The sequence below is a fragment of the Miniopterus natalensis genome, chromosome 2 (assembly GCF_054644295.1).
Source record: "Miniopterus natalensis isolate mMinNat1 chromosome 2, mMinNat1.hap1, whole genome shotgun sequence".
Classification (NCBI taxonomy): Eukaryota; Metazoa; Chordata; class Mammalia; order Chiroptera; family Miniopteridae; genus Miniopterus; species Miniopterus natalensis.
The window spans coordinates 111275325-111290422 of record NC_142082.1 but is presented as its reverse complement, the minus strand read 5'-3'; the positions used below and the strand labels follow the sequence as shown (position 1 = coordinate 111290422).

Genomic DNA, 15098 nt, shown 5'->3' with positions numbered 1-15098 from the left:
CTGCTACAAGGCTTCCTCCTTTTATTAAGATGAAAGTGCAAACTGCTTTAATTCTTCTATTATCCTTATTTTTAAGGAAATATGCAATCTTCTTGGTACTTTTTTAAAGGAGAAAAGTTAAAATTAAAAGGTCTCTGCATTTCCTCGTTTACCCAGATGCTAGCTAACCTGGAGCCGGGGATGGTCTTACAGAGACGGGGCGCAGCTGTAGGCTAACAGGATGCCTTGACCCCACACAGCTGCCTCTCTCCCTCCTGGGACTGAGAAGGAAACCAAGAATGTGTCAGTTCTCAGGTCAAGGAGACAGAAGCTTCCTTTGGCCTTCTCTGGCTCCTCTCTTCCTCCTGCCCATCCTTAAATCTTTGAGTCAGAAGCCTTGGTTACCTGGGTTGCTCCTGAGCATTACTCCTGCTTCATCTGAGGATCTGTCAGACTTCACTCTACCCAATACTAACTTAGGGAACCACTGGGCATGCTCTGTGCACAGCTTCTTTCTTATATCATGTTTTGGAGTTACCCTTTGATGCATCTAAACTCCTAATAAGGGTCACCCCACATCCCTGATGCTCCAGAGCTAGACATAAAGCATGAAAGCAACTGAGCTTCCAGCATTCTCTCTATCCCTCTACAAAACAGCCCTAATTTATTCTTCTGGGTAGATTTCAAGGAAGTCTAACAGTTTGTTTAGCTCGTAGATAAAGTTTGCTTCTAGTAAACTTAATTTCCCCAGACAAGAGACAAACTGGACTATAGTATGTTCCAAGTTGTGACCTCTAACAAAATTTTCAACAGTTGAGAAAATGATTTAAACAAAAGAAAACTAACTTTTTGCAGGTTGTACATTTTTCCCTAAGTTTTTTTTAATTAAACTATTTTTTGCAGTATGAGTTACACTGTAAGAACAATATTTATTTGTAATGACTTTTACATGGCAAAATAAAACCTTCCATCTCCTGGCATTATTTCTACAGGGCTAAGTATGTGGATGTGAATCATTTATGATTATAAAATAGCTTAGTATTTTATTGTTCTTCACTCAACCAAATCCATTTTGTTCAAAGGAACAGTGCATGGAGAACACTGAATTGTTCAATAATTGCACAATTTTCTCTTATCTATTTGCATTGGAGGTCATGTGGCCTCTTGGGGGGGAGGAGAAGATACTATTTTGTATCCAACTTAACAAGCCATATACTTATTAGTGATTCTCAATTCTTAAAAAAATAAAAGAACATATCAGAAATAGCCTCATGTTATTAGCCAACACGTCTGAAATGGTAAACTGAATGTAACAGTTATTATGGTAAACATTTAAAAATTTTTAAAATTCTTAGCTAATAAAGATATATTCTCATTTGTCAAATGAGAAAACAGATTTTTAAAGTTTCAAAGGTACAGGGAGTAAATCGTAAAACAGGACTTGAGTTCAGAGTTGTTAAACTGCATAACCCAAGTTTTCTCCATTATTCAATACTTTTAAAATATATTTTAATTCTTTTGAATCTTGTTTATAAGAAATGTATCTATCAATAACTATTACTTTAATTTGGATTAACAGTCAAAAAACAGTGCTTATGCTATTTCATCTGCCAGGTCTGATCTTCTTTTTAGCAATACTATGAAAGTCATGACCAATGCCAATTGGACATCTGATCCAAAGATGAGTGGCTAATCCAAAGAGCACACAAGTAAGGGGAACTGTCTTCCTTCAAGATACTAAGTACATAAAATTGAGCATCCAGTCACAGGATCAGTATTAGGACATATTTGTTTATTTAATTAATTTATTAATTTATTTATTTTTATTAATCTTCACCCAAGGATACCTTTTCCATTGATTACTTTTAGAGAGAGTGGAAGGGAGGGACAGGGGGATAGAGAGACAGAGAGGGAAAGAGAGAGAAGCATCAGTGTGAGAGAGACACATCGATTGGTGATCGGTTGCTTCTTGCACGTGCCCCAGCTGGGACCAGGGTAGAGCCTGAGCCTGCAAGAGAGATACCTGCCCTTGACTGGGAATGGAACCCTCGACCCTTCAGCGCTGACGCTCTAACCATTTAGCGACACTGTCCAATATTAGGACATTTTTAAAAGATCTGAGAATTGTGAGTTTACTATTTTAAAGTTGTTCCTACATTTATTTTTATATTGTTATTTTTTATAAATGCTATAAAATTAAGAGGGAATGGTTTTATGTTTTAAGAGGATAGATAAAGAAAGAAGAGATAGGCCTCATAAAAGTCTGGTTCAAATTACAAGCTAAATTGCAACACTTTCAGTCAAACCAATTTGGCCAATATCTACGGAGAATTCATTACTTCCTCAAACAGGTTAAGACATATGTTTGCTTTCTCAATATGCTGAGCTCTAGGAAAACACAATATAATACTATTCTGATAAGTTAAAACTAGGAACCCAAACAGTCAATGTATCTTCCTGAAGGTCTTAAGTTTTCCCATAAAGTAATTATTCAATCCTAATTTCACAACTTTTACATCTTAACTTTAAAAGAACTGTTTAAAAATTTGATATTGTTTAACTACGTCAAAAATAACTCTTGGCGGCAAAAATAGTCATTCTAATAAAAATGTTCGTTTATATTAAACATTATTTAGATAATAAGTTGACAAAAGATTTTGTCATTTAGCACTGTAACTTCTCTCTGCTAATAAAAACCTCTGCCAGGGATAATCCTGAAGAAAACATTAGCCTTTGATACAGATAAGCATTTACATTTCCTATCTCAATGTCCACAGCATTTTTTCTTTATTATAATAATACAAGTTTCATGTTCAGATCATTAGAGAAGTTAAAACTAAAAATAAAATAAACTGCATTATCTTTATATGAATGACTTTGACCATTTTTCCTTCCTTGCTTGTTTCTACTTTTCTTTCATCTTTTACTCCATATAATCATCACATAAAAAAATGTTTTGAGTCTCTACTATAAATCAGGTATCTTACACATATAATGAGTTTTCTAAGACTGTGATTTTGTGCAGCTAAAGATGTCAAGGTGCTGAAAAGTCTTCCAAAATCATGAAGGGAGCAGGAGTGAGATAGTAGATGAAAATGTGAACAGTGTTTTTTAAAAGGCAAGTGGATTGCTCTTCCTTTTAAGAAATGCATTTTCTTCACTTTGTAAGTTATATGAATGTGCTGAAACTACTATGATACTAATAATAGTTTCAGATACTTCTGAAACTAATATGATATTCAGTATCAGTTGTAATTGGAAAATAAAAGCAATTTATAAAAAAAAATGTATTTCTTAGAAATATCACACCATTTTTTGACAACATATTTAAATATGCATTTTTGAATTAATAAAGACCAAAAGTAAGTTGGATGAGCCCACTGCTCATTGGAACTCAGTTCTCTTAGTCAAACATGGTTCCTCAAACAAATCATTATTAAAATTTTAGCTATTTCTTTTTTATGAGCCAGTAAGATTACTTATAATAAAGGAATGCTGTATACTCTGGGCCCTTAAAAATAAGATAATGTAGAAAACATTCTCATCTAAAAACAACACAAAATAAACAAAACAAAACAGTAACCAAAACAAAATTGTAATGAGACACCCAAGTCAATGAACCTTGATGTTTCTTTTCTAACTCTCCACTTTTCTGTTTAGTGTTGAGCAATAGCCTTGGGCCTTTTCCATGATAGACAATTGGAGCACTGTTCCAATACTTTTATCAGAGTCAGGCTTTATGGACCATTTATTGTGTAAGCAAAGTAAAACTATATTTATGGAAAAATAAAACTTAAGTGAAGTGACTGGACATGTCTTCCTTGCTTAAAAACACCAACCCTTCATTGTTGATGATATGGGATGGGAGTAATAGTGAAGTCTTTTAACCTTGTTCAGAGGCAAAGTGAGATTTAACTTGCATCACATTTCTTGGTAACTCAGCCATTTTAGTAATTTCAGAAAAAGTTTACCACTAGTATGTCCATAAAATAGCAATTCCTTTGTTCAGATAGTTTCAACCCTATTATTTTTTCTGCCTAAACCCATATTTCATGTAATCTCTAGATGCTTATAGAAGTTTCTTTTGAATTTTATAGTAATCTAATACCCCCTGTAACAATTATACAAATCAAAAAAGCAATAATCACCATCAATAGAATCTAAGAGTCACAAGAACAGGGACCATATCTGTCTGTTTCATTCTTTTCTCCCTAGGGCCTAGAAAAGATCTCAGCATATATGATGAATGAATGAATGAATGAATGAATGAATGAATGAATGAATCCAGTGGAATTACCAACAGTCTTTTTATAGCCTTTCTATACACTTATTTCAGTTTCAAATGGCTATGTGATGTATGTCAGTATTGAAGAAGCTCTCTCAAAGTGTTTGTTTTTCAGTTATTATTTAACAAGCTATGTTTTCCTGGGTCCCTGAGTGTAGTTTATTCCCACTGTAGAAGTTAGTGCAAAATCCTGCTAGAAAGCATGTTTTGAATAAATATAAGATTTCTGAAAAAAGTGTCCTACTATGCTATGTGTTTCTTCCACAGGGAAATGCACCATGGTAGAATCATTCAGTGAAGATTTTTTTTTTTCTCTTTCCAATAAGAAAATGTACCAAAAGAAAGAGGAATGTGAATCAGCTGCCATGTAAACTAAGTCGATTCCCTTTTGGCCCATGTGCTGGGGCCTCAAACTTTCTGGAGATTTATCTTCTGAGTGTATTGCTCTTGAAATTCCCAGGCCAAATTTTTCTTGACTATGATAAATCAAATTGTATTTACAGTGTTGGGCTAAAGATCTGTGCTCTGTGCTTATGTTGAATATTTACACCATACGTTAGTTGTAAAGATTTACTTTGAAAGTTTCTAAAGAATATAAACAGCTACAGATTACAAAAAAAAAAAAAAAATACCAACAATAAAGGTAAAACTAAGACCCAGAGATTAAGGGAGTATTTTGGTACTTGAAAGATAATTTTTTGTTCTCAAAGTTTAGATGCTTTGCTTCTGATAACTCTGCATACTTTACAATTTAGTAATGTTTGAACTCTGTGTTTTGAACTAAGCCAAGAACAGAGAGATGGCCCAAGTTTTCTTAATGTCTAAGATTTCATGGGGGAAAAAATCATCAAATTAAAATAAACCATCACTCTGCAATCACAGAACGTAAGACATTGTTTTGCTTAAAATTGTATCTTATAGAAGGGAGCACCATGAGGTTCAAAAAGATTTCTTTTTAAAAGTAACTTGTCCAAGATTGCAAAGTGATAGAGCTGTGACTTAAAAAAAAGAAAAGAAAAAATATCTTTTAACCTTGAAGCTACTTCTTTCTATCCTACTTTGCTTCCTTTACTTCTCATTAGGTGGCACTGTGTCTCAAATTTGGAAATGCAGAGATTAAAAGGGATAGTTCTAAATTCCCAGGAGCCATTCCCAGGAAAATAACAAACAAGGTGGGTAAAGAGAGCCTGCACTCCACTCACCCAAATCTGAGCACTGGACAACTCGAAGATGGCATTGACAGCGGAAGGGACACACTGGTCCCAGAACATCTGCGTCAGGAGCATCAGGACTGCGGTAATGGTCATCTGAGTCTGCCCCAGAAGCCTCATCTCCAAGCATGAGGTCATAAAAGTCAAATATGCTTCTCTGTTGAAACGGTCCGGCCCAGGAGACTTGAGCAAGCAGGAGAAAGATGATAGTTGCCTTCATGATTTATCTCATGTATTTTCACAACCAAGGAACCTAGGAAATAAACAAAAGGTTTAGAAGAGCAGCCTTGCCTAGTTTATAATACCCCATAGTAGAATGAGAATAAAGAAAGTAAAAAATAATATAATAATAATAATATATTGTTAGGAAGCAGAGCATTAGAAACATATTTAAATGGTGGTAAGACTAATTTTCATGACTATTCACTTACGAAGAAATATTCAAATATTATTTAACTTGGCTTGTTTTGAATTTAGGGTCTCAATTATGGTCTGAATTAAGACAATATGTTATATATTCACATCATTTACATAATTGTTAAGGATAAATTGTGTTGAAATTTTCCAATGTTTACTCAACACAAGACATGCCGTAGTCAAATAAAATTTTGTCTATACACTTGAGAGATCTCTAATTCCTGCTTCAGAAGTATCTTTGAAAGCCAATCTTATCTCTCCATCTTATTGTATTTATCTTGGTCCAGGCCATTCTCATCTCCTAAAAGTATAGTAAGAGCTTCCAGTTGGTATCTCCCTTGACTATTCCCTCTGCACCAGGCCATCTTCCACTCTGCTGTCCAAGTCATCTTCTAAAAATTCAATTTAATTGTATTACTCTTCTACTGGAAACCCTTTGTTGACCTCCATGGCTTGCCAAAAAGGTCTACATCCCCTGTGGCGCATTTTAAGATGGTTCATAATGTGGTATCAACTGATATTCTAGCGACATTTCTCTCCATTTTCTCTTCTCTCCCAGTGCCCACCTCAACCCTGATCCTCAAAGCTAATTGTCATTTAAAATACCTACCTTGTAGGAGTGTTGTAAAGATTAAATGAGATAATAGGCTTCCCCTGTGCTTGTCCCTGGCACATCCAGGCAGGATGCTCTTCTGTGCTCCCAGGAACCTTGCTCTTAACCTCTTTTAAAGAACTTATCACATTTTATTGTAATTTGTTTTGCCTGCTGGGTCTGTCCCCCAACCCCCCCAATAGAAGATGTACTCCTTCAGGGCGTGTCTTATTATTTTTGTTTTGTACCAAGCCTTGCACAATATTCTGCACATAAATGACTCAACTGACCATCAATTTATTAACACCAGTTATTCAATTTGTGCTAAGCAGCCAGTCAGTCTGATTTTTTAAACACCAATTATCTTTTTTTTCAATATCAAATTTCTAGCACAAGAAAGATATGAAATTGAAAACCTCAACTTGGTATAAGCAAGATTCACTTTTAAAAATAATTCTATTGGATAGTTTCTCAAACTGATCATTTTAAATGAACCAATAAACACGTATGGAAAATACTAACTGATTTTTATGTGGCTCATATATTATTTAGTTTTACCTATAGGACTACTTTGTAAACAAACAAAAAGTACATTTTTGACAAATCCATACAATATTTATCCATTCATTCATTAAGCACTATGTATATATAAATCTATGTTGTTGAATTGGTGGTTTAGTTCGCCTAGTGAACTAAATAAAGTTGACTAATAAATCTGAATAACAAAAATTGTTTGATCATGTAGAGAGCAAGCAGTCAATTTTTGAGTTGATATATTTAAAAAATAAGTAAAACCATTGAAACTGTTCTAAGTATTCCCGTAATGTATTGCAGATATTATCTTTAGTCCTATCATTGTTACTTTGAATTGTACACGTATAAGAGTCCAAAGTAAAGCTGCACATTTATAATTAAATTAAATAATTGTTTGGAGTTGTTATCCAATTGTAGCATAAGAAAAACAAGCCTTTGTATGCCCTAACCCTAATGTATGTTCGGGAAATTTTTACCTAGATCCACTACTGGAAAGGGAATAAATATTTTTCAATTTTTTATACTTTTGTTTCTTAGTTTATATTTATTACTGAAGTATCATGAAGGCAGCACACATACAATATGGGCTTGTGGATTTTCATTTAAAAATACTACTAAGGTTAATTATTCACACTGCCCCTTTAAGTTCAGTATCAGGTTTCCCCTCGGAGCCCATTCCCACTCACTAAGTTGCCTTTTAACGGAGACCCTATTGTTTTGGCAGTGTTGCCCTTGGATTGGATCTAAGGAAAGTGTTTTCTGTCTGTTTCACATTAAAATGCAAAGTTTATGGTTTACCACAAGTTTGCTAGCCTTGCATATTTAATGTCTCACAATTTTAGAAGAAAAATGAAGTAAAGTAATTGCAGATTTAATAAATAGCAACTAGAATTAATGCAGATGTCACTTTTTTATCTTTTCTCGAGAACAGAAAGTATCTGGTTGCTTCACTAACCCACAAAAGGGAATGTTGCACGTTAGCTCAAAAAATATTATCATTTATATTTAGTTACTCTTGGTAAAATGGTGCAAATTCTCTATGCAAAATGCTTTCTGGCTGAAGCTGAATGCAAACAGGCAGCTTATAGCTGTCGTGTGTGTGTGTGTGTGTGTGTGTGTGTGTGTGTGTGTGTGCGCATTTTAACCCTGATTGTCCTGGGTAATAATACTAACATGTCCAGGAACTTTATACAAGTTCCTCCATGAATTAACTTCTTTTAAATTAGAGTTCTGATACTTGAACACTCAGCATCTTAAATCAATTAATGTGGGCAGTTGGTCCTAATAATTTCTTTAATCGTTTCCTTCTTTCCTTAAGAAGTCCGAAAAATAAACAAAAAACAACAGTGACTCATGTAGAAACCAGGCAGGCTATTATTGAGATGATAGGCTTTTAAATTTCATTAAACTGTTTTAAGTACTGTCGAATGTATGACTCCTAAATGCTAATTGCTAAGAATAATGTCACTACTTCATTAAAGCTCATTGCCATAATTTATAAGTATTTTATCAGAAATAACCATCTCTGGTTCCTTAAACCACTTCAGCCCATTAAATTAACTATATCATTCAGATCAACATTTGTATGATGTCATTTATGCCTTTGGGGTGACTATCAAAGTCAAAATTTAACCCTCAGGAGATAAGCGAAGCTATAAATGCAGAGCAAAATTAAAAACCACCAGCACTAGGTGAATTAAAAACCTCAATAAAATAAAATAATTTTAAAATAAACAATAAAACCACATTTATCCATAAATAAGGGCTGCTATAGGAGGTGTTTAGTTCATTTTCTTGTCAAAACAGCAATTGGAAGGAAAAAAAACCCACAGGTATTTACATCACCAGAGCTCACTTAACAAGTGGTCATCATGTTATCCTGTTTGCAATTAGAAAAAAAATCTAACTTACACCCTCACTGCATTGTGAATATATCTTATAAAATTTCATTTGTACTGAAAATACAGACAGAGTCTCTTCTTTACATTTAAGAAATTATGTAGCTAAATGTGATATTATTTTAGTTGAGTCTTTAATAATCAGCATAAATGTATTCAATGTTTATTTTCACCTCTGGTGATTATTTATATTCTTTTCTAGGTTGTAGAAATGTACACTAAACTTCTACAACTAATGACCGGAGTTTACTTCTCTTAGTAACCTCCTAGGTTTTAAAAGTTCTTAAAATATACAAGAAGTCAGGAAGGAAATAAATCCTTAAATACATAACCCAACTACGAATAATATGCTAATCTAGAATACTTTTCTATGAATACATTCTAAAGAGCTAAACATTTCATTAGTACAAATACAAATATATAAATATAGATAGTCATGGCGTTAGGTCATAGATTTTTAATAAACATCTTTTTTTTTTTTTTGCAAGAACAGAAAGAACTAAAACAATGCATTTAATCATTTAACCCAATTTTCAACTTCCGTTTCCAAGCAATACTTTTTTAAAATGCTGCATAAAGATTCTTAAAAAGTTTAGCACAGTTTACTTTTTCTTTTCTTTTTCTCACCAAATAATCTCTCTTTCCCTCTACTTGATCAAAGTTTTATTAGTCTGTAGCAGAGTTCAGGACAATTATCGAAAGCCATACCTTTTAATCCGGGGATTTGCCACAGGAGCCCTCAAAGCTGAGATGTAATTACACTAAATATTCAGCCCAAGCAAAAGAGTTTGCAGGTGTGGGAAGGAGGAGGGGGTAGGTGCTGCTCTGTGCCTGTCACTAGGTTGAAAATCTCCTGCTTCTACTCCATAGCCCAGATAAAAAATAAGGTTTCCCTCAATGAACACTACCCGGCTGACACCCACATTAGATCATATGGTAATGATATGTCTCTTGTATTGTAGCCAGAAAGTTTATTGGCCTTTTTTTCTCCCCATTTGCCTAGTTCCTTTTACATCTGCTTAAGATTCTAAACTGCTTGTATAGCACAGTGGAGGAACTTGACTTGAAATTTGTTTTATTGTGTCAATTCAGTGCCCTAAAATATCGTAACTAAAGGGTTTGTTTCCCCACCCCCACCCCCACCCCAACCCCGCTCTCCACCCTTTCTAGCCTTGTTCCTAAGGAACATCTATTATACTTCGGCAACGACAGTTTTCCTTGCTTTCAGGTCGTGTAAGTCCGGCAAATGGAATGAAATGAATCTTGTAGTTATTTTAAATGTGGTCTGTGAAAATAAATGAGTGGCCTTCTGTGAAAACACTCCCTCGGATTCTTACTTGCCTTGGGCTCTTTGTGCAAATTCAAGTGCTCTGCGGGGGAGGTTTTCTATATATTTTGAATGTGTTTCTAAAGTGTCCTGGATGAAAGCCATGGTTTTATAGAAAAAGCATATCATTTATTATGTTCATTGCTCATACTTAAAATCTTTCTTGTTTCTACTAGTTTTTTGTTGTTTTTTTTTTTTTTTTTAATAAAACACACAGATTTCTAAAAGTTGGCCACATTTTATTTTAGGCTGTAAAACTTTTATTTTCAAAAATTAGGCTTTTATATAACCTAGAGGCAATAGAGTCTATGGCTTTTTCCAAATTTCAGTAGAGAAAAGACAGTGCAAATACAAGGAAAGTCATTTATTTAGCTACTGGAAGATTTTTCTGAATGTTTCTAATTCCCCTGCTGGTTGCTGTTAGTTGTCTCTGCATCTCTCTGTTTTGACTTGTATCTTTATGCTCGCCCCCCAGGCCATTACCAGGTGGAAACTTGAAATCAGCATCTGTGAAACATGAGAGGACCCCCTCCATTCTCCACCCTCCCTCCTTCCAACCTCCAGCCATCTAAGTATACAATTCCACAGCAAATACTCTTTTGCCTTGATGAAACTTCAAGGAATTAAATTTTTGAGTGGGTAACTAAATGAGGGGAAAGGGTGTTATCACATTATATTTTACCTTATTTCCCAAGCCCCACCTCCCTAATTTAACACCTTACCCTACTCCTCTTTTCCTTGATTTTTAATAACCACAAGCTCAGTAATTCTGATGTTTTAGAGAAGGGTAAGTATTATTTTCCCTGGACATTGGTGCAAATGATCCCCTTACCTGGATTAATTTTTTCCTCTGATATTCTCTTGTACGGCATTTATCTCTTTCTTAAGACATACGGTCACTTCTTTATATTATACTTATTTATCTACATGTCTTATCCCAAGGGAGGAAGCACAGTGTCTTCATATTTGTAGAGCCCCTGAACCCAACACAATCATGGTATATAATAAATTTCCAAGAAACACTTGAAAGACTCCATAAAGACACTGAGATCATTAGTTATGGATCACACCGTGATTACTATTTTGCCAAGCCCTGGTTTGTCCCTCATCAAAACCCAACCCTACTAAAGTATATTTGAAGAATAACAGCAAAAATTATTTCCAGGGAGGGAAGGAAGGAGGGGAAAGGGGAGGAGGAAATAGGAAGGGAGAGAGAGAGAGGGAGGGAGGGAGGGAGGGAGGGGGGAAAGGAAAAGAGAGATGAACTCAGACATCTTATTTAACTACTCTGAGTCTCAGTTCCCATATCTGTAAAGTAGGCAAAAATTATTACCTAATTCATAATGTTGGAGTGAAGATGCAGCGAGGCAATATACATAAAGCACATTAACTCAAAGCAGGATTCTGGTAAACTGAGCTCTTTTTAAATGAGCAAGAGAAATTGCATTTACTACTTCCATTTTATAGATGAGAAAACTGACCACCAGTGATCTACCCAAGTTCACATAGCTGGTAAGAAGCATAACGGAAACTAATACTCAGGCCTTCCAGTTTCCCATTAGTGTATTTAAGAAAGATCAAACTCAGAAGACACAGAAATTTAACTATTTATCAAAATTCTTGGGCAACATGTCTTTGCAGGCTATTTTAAAAACTGTAACCAAGTTATAATTCTTATTAAACTTTATATTTGTGCAAGAACAGATATTTCCATTTTTTAAAATTTTAGTGAGAACCTCACCTCCAGAACCCCAAGGATTTTACCAAACATGATTTAATTCAAAATCTGTATCTGTAATCAGATGTTAAGTTACATATATTGTCACGCTTGCTTTTAGATAGAAGAAAGGAAGTCACAACAAAGTCATATGCAATTAAGTCACAAAAAGCCAGGGGGCTATTGTCAGAACCCAGGTCTCTCGCAATCAAATGGGAAATGGAACAGTTTTGAGGCTAGAAGCAGATCTTGTACAGAGATTCCTGAAACGTACCTTGGTTTGGAATGTGTGGGGGTAGGGTTCACAGAAATCTTGGCTGCTGTATAGATATTTGAAATATTGAAGTTCAGAGCCCATACCGCATCTGCTGTTTAAACCACTTAAACTGTGATTTCTGCTGACAACTCCCTAGTTAACAGGGTAACTATATTCTGTGTGCTGTCAAAGTTCATTTCAAGGCTAGTCACTCTTTCTCACTGACATCAAATACAAGTGATTTAAATTGTACCTGCATATTAAGATGTGAAGAATGCCAGGGCCTAGAAAGGTCTCCTTTGACATCCCTTTATTTTCTAAGAGGCCTGAAAGCTAGTGATTATCTCCACAAACCTGATGTGACTGTTCTGTTCTTAGACTGACTCTTCAAAGTCAGATCCGGGGTTGCAGTGGGTTGCCTGGCTCTTTCTTTTGCCACCCTAGAGAGATTTTCTCTTTTAGCTAAGAAAGAATGCTAAGGTGGAATTCAGGGCAGCCTTGAAGGTGGGATGAGACAAAATGTGGTAGCAGGAAACCATTACCTTGGCCATCTTTCTTTCCCACATGATTCCACTCCCTTCACCCATCACCACTGTGTTCGGTGTCCTTGCGCCTTTCATAAGTCATTTAACCTCTCTGTCCCTCAGGTTTTTAATTCATAAAATGTGGGTAACCATAATACTATCCACTTCATAGGTCTGTAGTGAGGTTTAAAAAAGGTTAATACAGAAAACATTTAGAGCTACCACTGACACGTCTCAAACAATGCACAGTGCTGTCCCTTCTGCTGCTGCTACTCTTGTGGTGGTTAGTGTTACAAACCTTTACTTGGACAGGCCAGTCCAATAAAAAGACTGCATCCCTTCCCTAGCCCAAGGTGTTTTCGTCTGAGAAATCCCTTAAACCATGCTGTAATTGGAAAAAACAAGGACTTTGTAGTTAAATAAGCTTGGATTTAAACTCGTACTTTGCATCTGTTAAATAACTGCCTGGCTTTCTGCAAGCATAACATTTTACTGGGTTCCAAGTAAATCCTGCTGAAATCCATTCATGGACTTCATAAAAATCCACAGAATCCAAGGTGAAGAATCTCTACTCTGAGCAATGAGGCTGAAATAGCAATAGAGACAAGGACAGTGTAAGTTCTAAATTAAGTTAGGGAAAAGATATGGGGACATGTACCTTTCTTTAACCCAAGAAGCACTCAATTTCTTAATTCTTTGGCTCTTCCTGAATGTTCAGGAACATCTCTTTTGTCAATTGCAGTCAGAAAATTTATTATTCTTTCTATAATATTGATTAATCAGTCTGCACTAGGAAAATAAGGCAACATTTATTGAATATCTAGTAGTGTATGCAAGACGGTCTCTGATATATACAAGGAAATTCCAGTAACCTATCAACCAACCAACCAATCAGCAAATACTGACTGAAGAACCACTGTGGGAGAAAAAGTTAATAGTAGGCCCTGTGGAAGATACCAAGAAACAAAAATTATAAGTGAGCTCTGGCCAGCATGGCTCAGTGGTTAGAGCATCTGCCCTTGCATTAAAGGGCTCAGTCAATTCCTGTTCAAGGGCATGTACCTGGGTTTCGGGTTCGCTCCCTGCCCTTGGTCAGGGCTTGTGTCTGAGACAAACCAGTCAATGTCTCTCTCACATTGATGTTTCTCTCTCTCCCTCCCTATGTCTTTCTTCCCCTCCCCCACTCCCTTCCACTTTCTCTCTGAAAGAGCAATCGAAAAAATATCCTCAGGTGAGGATTAATCACAACAACAACAAAAATTATAAGTGAAAGGTATGACCTTGAAGCATTTATACTGGAGTAAAGAGATGAGGCAATACATATAGACATTTTAGAGATACCACACTAGAAAACTTATAATGTATTATATAATTATGATTCCTGGACAAAATAAAGTATGTTGTACTTAAAAATAACTATTTTAGCAAGTCAGAGGAGGGATGGGAGAAAGATCACATTACACAAGAGTGGTTAGGTGAGTATTTATCGAGAACAAGGTACAATTTGAACTGAATCCTGAGTGATAAAAAGAATATGAAAGGGGAGAGACAGCTCTTTAGGCTGGTGAAACAGCTCTATCAAAACCTTGGCAACAGGAAAGCAAAGGAATAAATAAATGCATCTTAAGTGGATGCTTTCTTTTAGAGAAACCATGAGTTTTTTTTATCATTCTGGAATATTAGCAACCTCCATGGTGTCTGACATGTTGTGTCACACAATGAAAGAAGTTCCAAGTCTATGGTAATAACTAAAGGATGACAAGGAAAGAAATGTGGGTGGAGTCTGACTGTGGAAGGTCTTGAAAGTCTCCCACAGAGCACTTATTATTCATTCAAATATTCATTTGGTGATAAATATGTGTCAATTACTGTGCTAGTAGCTGGATGTTATCAAAGGCACTTGAATGAAGTAATAACATGACAAAAGTTTTATTTTAGCAAATCAAATCTAGCAAGTAAATGCAAGGTGGAAGGACTAGAATCAAGAAAACTAATTAACAGGTTATTACTTTCATCTTGGTGTATTAATATCTTAATAACAAGAAGATGAGCATGGTCAAAATTGGACCACTGCTCAGAAAGCTGATGTGATATGTTAAAGATAAATGATTGGAGGACCTAGTCTGTGCCAGTCAATGTAGTGTGTTCTTTAAGTGCATTATCTCAACTAAGACTCATAACAACTGTATCAGTTAGGGACTATCATAATTTTAAAAGCACAGAACTAATGCCTGAAAAAGTCCTGTACTCCACACTCTGTTCTCCTTACCACACCAACCAGCTCTTTTGTTGTGTAAGCAACAGCAGGGGAAGAGTTCACTTCTTTGCTTGCATCTTTATTTCCCAGGAGAACATTCT

The 15098-nt window shown here is 35.4% G+C and overlaps 1 protein-coding gene across 1 annotated transcript in view; it reads right to left on the bottom strand.

The window, feature by feature from the left end:
- Nucleotides 1-9772, bottom strand: part of DCN (decorin) — a 39269-nt gene extending 29497 nt beyond the window's left edge. The window contains exons 1-2 of the mRNA XM_016215268.2: nt 9625-9772; nt 5467-5728 (exon numbers count right to left, since the gene is read on the bottom strand). Coding sequence (XP_016070754.1) covers nt 5467-5695 — 229 coding nt within the window. The 5' untranslated portion in view covers nt 5696-5728; nt 9625-9772. The remainder of the gene's footprint in view (nt 1-5466; nt 5729-9624) is intronic.
- Nucleotides 9773-15098: the final 5326 nt, after the last annotated feature.